The 4,903-nt window shown below is 42.3% G+C and overlaps 1 protein-coding gene across 2 annotated transcripts in view; it reads right to left on the reverse strand.

Annotated features, from left to right (window-relative positions):
• Positions 1-675: 675 nt before the first annotated feature.
• The window catches only part of LOC109521845 (nicotinate-nucleotide pyrophosphorylase [carboxylating]), a 6,854-nt gene continuing 2,626 nt past the window's right edge, over positions 676-4,903 (reverse strand). Inside the window, exons 2-5 of one of the 2 annotated variants that reach the window (XM_019879919.1) lie at positions 3,345-3,598; positions 2,196-2,407; positions 1,431-1,562; positions 676-1,354 (exon numbers count right to left, since the gene is read on the reverse strand). In XM_019879919.1, coding sequence (XP_019735478.1) covers positions 1,163-1,354; positions 1,431-1,562; positions 2,196-2,407; positions 3,345-3,597 — 789 coding nt within the window. In that variant the 5' untranslated portion in view covers position 3,598 and the 3' untranslated portion in view covers positions 676-1,162. Of the gene's footprint in view, positions 1,355-1,430; positions 1,563-2,195; positions 2,507-3,344; positions 3,599-4,903 lie in introns of both variants that reach the window. The other variant, XM_019879918.1, reaches the window with a different exon arrangement.

Consider the following 4,903-nt stretch of genomic DNA (forward strand, 5'->3'; position numbering starts at 1 on the left):
CTTTAATCCAGTTGTCTTGAACGTACTTTTAAGGCCGCCGTCATTTGCGATCTCCAAGCAGCTTTTTTACTCATTTTGCGGGCTTCAAGCATAAAAATGCATCAAAATATGTAATACATTTTACAATTAGATTATTGCACAATAAATGAGAGTTGTGCAAAATGTAAAAAACAAAGAACAGAGTAAAGAATAAGAATGATGGTCATTTAACTTTTAACTGCGTCCTAGTCGGGGTTTTTTGCCCTCTTTATTTGATATTATCTCTCAGAAGCGGGTTTTGCCTGGCGTTTTGTAAAGAACTGATGCAAAGACGTTTGCTTTTGTCGACTTTTAACAATCCTTTGAAAATGTCCAAGGCAAACATCAGCAAAGTGAGCGATCGCCGGACTGGTGAACACTTTTTCTGGGTGATTCACATTTACGTAAAACTAACGGAATGCCTCATGGACCGAGGGGAGAGTGACGAGGACGCCGCATAGATACGTCTATCTATTTATCGATCTACACACATAGACACATTCGGTCGAGGTCCCTCTTAGCCAATGGGATGCCAGGAAGATGCTCGGTAATAGCCAATGGCAGATCAGCTATAAGTATGTTGCGTTCAGGAAACTTGGAGCTGCGACTAGCAGCCCACACTGTATTTTTACCTTTCATGTCTTGAAATTTCTTTCGTAACAAGAGGCAATATTTTCTTGTTGAGGCGTTTCGTAACTTGAAAATTTCATTTCAAGAGACATTCGTAACTAGTGGTACCACTGTAAACTGATGAGACAACAAGGCACACTTGGACAAGACACAAATAGGAGGGAGCTGATTGGTTGACACGATGACCAGAACAGGTGGAAATAAAACCTAACGAGGAAGGCATAAAAAATGGCACTCGAGGAAACAAGATAAAACATGAAATAAAACCAAATGCGATCGAAAAAACAAAACCAGGATGGTTGTATATCAGCACACATCTGTTACCAGTTAAAGCTTCTCGGATTAAATCCGAAAAAAATGTTGGCTCTTCTAAGTAGGCTTTTGTTTTTCCTGGCATAATACGTCTCTGATAATTTCTTATCTGTGACCTATCTTTAATGTAAGTATGTAGAATGAAATTCAATTTTGGTGAATGTACAATACATATTGGTGCCGATCCTTCACAGAGGTCTGACTAAGAAACAGGCTTTTGAACCTTTAAGGAGAAATCCACAACCGGGCACCCTTGAGTAATACAGCCCAGGGAGATGATGTCCACGCATGGAGAGAAATACTCTGCTAGGTTTTCTGGTGTCACTCCTCCACTGGCTTCTATCAGCAGAGCTTGGAATTCTTGCTTCAGAGCAGCAGCTGCAACATGGAGCGCCTGTAGTATATTATATTGTTTGAGGTTGACCTTTGCAAGGAAAATATTGCAAGTTGTGTCATGACATTTTGTGTACCTGTGGCTGGAAATTATCAAGCATAACAATATCTGCTCCTGCCGTGGCTGCTTCCATGGCTTCTTGTGAGGAGCCACACTCCACTTCAATCTTACTGCTGAATCCACATATTGCCCTGGCAGCTTTCACAGCCTGGAGAGCAGAACATCACCGATTGATTGATTGATTTTTCATCAATTACGTTCAGTCAAAAACAAACAAACAAACAAAAAAAAACAGTCACTACAAAATTTTACAGAAAAACAAAACAAAGTCAAGTTGCAGCTTATCAAGCCTCTGACCTTTTATTCAAAGCAAATGTACTTTTAGAAAATCACTGAGTCAATATACTTTCTTCCATAATAGTAAGCATAGGAAAAAAATACCATCAATTAAAATGGATTTCAATTGGATAATCTCAAAAATTGTCACCTTCTTGAAATAATGGTCAATGTCAAATTTTGACAACAAATGTTTTTAAATTGTAAACATTTCATGATGCTGGCTATCAGCTATATCCTTCAATCCCAGTCAAGAACAGTGAGGACTGTAGAACATCAGGTCAACGTCTACTTAGAGGAAATTCATCAATTGCTGTCAGGCGACCAGTCTAGGGGACAGTGTGCCTTTCACACCCAAAGTCAGCTGAGATAGGCTCCATCCCCCCATGACCCTGAATAGAGTCAGGGGCCAGGGGGGGATGGATGAAAATTTTACTTGCACTGTCTGAAATTTTAGGGGCAAAGTGGCACCATTATGGATTCATCACTAATGTAGCATGCGCACCTCTGCAATGTTCCCTGAAGCCCAGACATGGTTGTCCTTCAGCATTACCATTCCACTCAAGTCCTGCCTGTGCATGGACACATCACCCACCAGCATAGCATACTTCTCCACCAGGCGGAAGCCCGGTGTTGTTTTACGTGTGCCTGCCACTTCTCCATGCCATCCTCCTGCTCTTGCCATTTTCCGGAGTTGAAAACATCGGGTGGCGATCCCTGAGGCCCGGGAAAGACAATTTAGAGCTGGCCTTTCACCCAGGAGAAGGGATCTGGCTGGGCCTCGCACCACAGCAATAAGTGTGACAGGATCTGCACCTATGGTTCACAATCAATATTATACAGTTAGGTCCACAAGTATTTTTATGATCATGCTAACGATGTTTTCTTGCCATTACATGTATATCCATCTATGTGATGCACAGAATGTATGTAAGGATAGAACAGTCTAGGGAGAGCATATTGGCCTTCCCACAATGAGTCAAACACGGGATCGGCCAATATTATTACTTTGAGTTGTATTCAACTGTGGTTCTCCAAACCAAATCTCCTCTTTCAATTGCAAATGAACTACAGTTAGTACCAAGCTCCAATGTCAAACAACTACAGAACATCATCCTCATGTGAGTGGAAAGCATTTGGGCTGGGAGGCCAAAGTTTCGCCTTCTCCCCCTCATCCATTATATCACAAAGTAATGGTGTTTGTGTCATTTTTTTAGTGGGGAACTGGCAATAAGTCAGAAAACAATTTTATTTACATCAAAAAAAGAGCCAGCTGTCTTCAGGCAGCAGGACGGAGACACCATGCACTTGTTGTCAGGCAATCGCAGGGCACACAAACAACTATTCACTCTCAATCACACCGGGCACAATTTAGAGTGTTCCATAGAGTATCCCAGGGGTACGGATACCCCCAATTGAGAATCACTGTTATATGTTTTCTAAATAATAACAAGTCGGAGGTCGATCAGCTTCTTAGAACAGACTGCCATTGACCTTTGAATGTACTGCATGCTCAGAGTTGTTGTGCATGTGTCTTCTTTTCTTCAAGGTTTGTGTATGAAAATACTTCACTTTATACCCATTTGGAGCTCAAAGTGAATCGACTTTTGATTTTTTTATTTTATTTGATAATCTGATAAGATTCAATACTGACCAATTTCATCTCCATCCTGGTAAATCCAATCCACGTTACAGCCGGCCTCGGTGAATACCGCTGTAAAGAAGGGACTTCCTGCCAAGATACTGTGTGGGCTTTTACACAACAACCTTGCCTCCACCTCCTGTGACCCCACACACACTCCTGCGGGATCAAAGTTTGGTGTGTCCTCGGCAAGCCATGCCTTTGCCAGCTGCATCAGAGCGTGAGGTGGGATCGAGTGGGCGGGCGTGTGTTTGGCGGGCGACATTCTGTAATGATTCATGAAACAAATTAAATGAGAGGTTGGCCCATTGACACTGAAGCAGAAATTGAAGCGGAAAAATAATTCAAATATCTTCGATGTTTGATTTTACTGTATAACACAATCTGTAGAGAAAATGATTCGGACCGGACATTTTAGAGGTAATGTAAGTTTGTAAATTCTTTGTTCTTGCCTTTTTTACCCTCAGAAAACTGCAATAGACATAAACAAGAAATACACGAGAAGGCTATGTTCACGCCCCAAGATAATTCTGATTTATTCTGCCCATATGTCACATGGATCAGATTTTTTTTCATGCAACATGAACAGTATAATCCCCTATTTTACATCTCCGACCCGGATTTTCATGTGTGGCCAGGTGCTCAGCTACATGGTGGCACTCTGTGGCCAACAGCTCGCGTGACTACATTTCAATTTTAGCGAGCTCGCGTGAACACAATCGGAGTGTGAGATGTCTAAAAGATCGATCGAATTACGTGAAGGTCAAGTACATCAAGCAAGAATGGGACAGAATCACATCTACAAAGCTTCAACAATGACTGTCCTCAATTCCTAATGTTGTTAAAAGAAAATGTAATGTAACACGGTGGTAAACATGACCCCGTTCCAGCGTTTTTTAGAGTGTGTTGCGGCCATAAAATTCCAAATTAATGATTACAGTGATCCCTCTTTCGTTTATCGCGGCTTTGGTGCATCGCTGATTTTTTCAAATATTCATGAAAAAAAAAATATTAATAACAATTTTTTATTTTTGAAGTCCGCAAAATCAGTGTCTAAGTGTTGTTTACTATGCGTGCGAGTGTGTGCGCACTCTGCTCAAGCGCGGAAGGTCCACGTGGGGCACGTGTGTGCGTGCACGCATGGGCACGCAGGTGAGTGTATGTGTGTTGCTGAGAGAAAGAGAGAGACAGAGAGAGAGAGAGAGAGAGAGAGAGAGAGAGAGAGAGAGAGAGGAGGCTTATAAGAACAAAAGCAGGTCTCTTTCATCCTTAATTGTCTTAATTGACTAATCATAAACACGTCTGCTGCACAAGCTGGATCGCTGGCCTGTGTGTGTGTGTGGGGGAGTGAAAGTGTGTTGAGGTCTACGGGATCATCTCTCCAACCTTAATTGTCTAAACAACCTGAATTGACTAATCATAAACACGTCTGCTGCATGCCCGGGATCGCGGGCCTGTGTGTGTACGTTCGCGCGCGCGCGTGTGTGTGTGCGTGTGTGTGTGATCATTAGGGTAACTGTCCCAAAGTGAGCTCCATCAATGACCGCAGTGATTGGAAGATGGAGAGGAAG

The sequence above is a fragment of the Hippocampus comes genome, unplaced genomic scaffold (assembly GCF_001891065.2).
Source record: "Hippocampus comes isolate QL1 unplaced genomic scaffold, H_comes_QL1_v1.1 scaffold280, whole genome shotgun sequence".
In the NCBI taxonomy this organism is placed as follows: domain Eukaryota; kingdom Metazoa; phylum Chordata; class Actinopteri; order Syngnathiformes; family Syngnathidae; genus Hippocampus; species Hippocampus comes.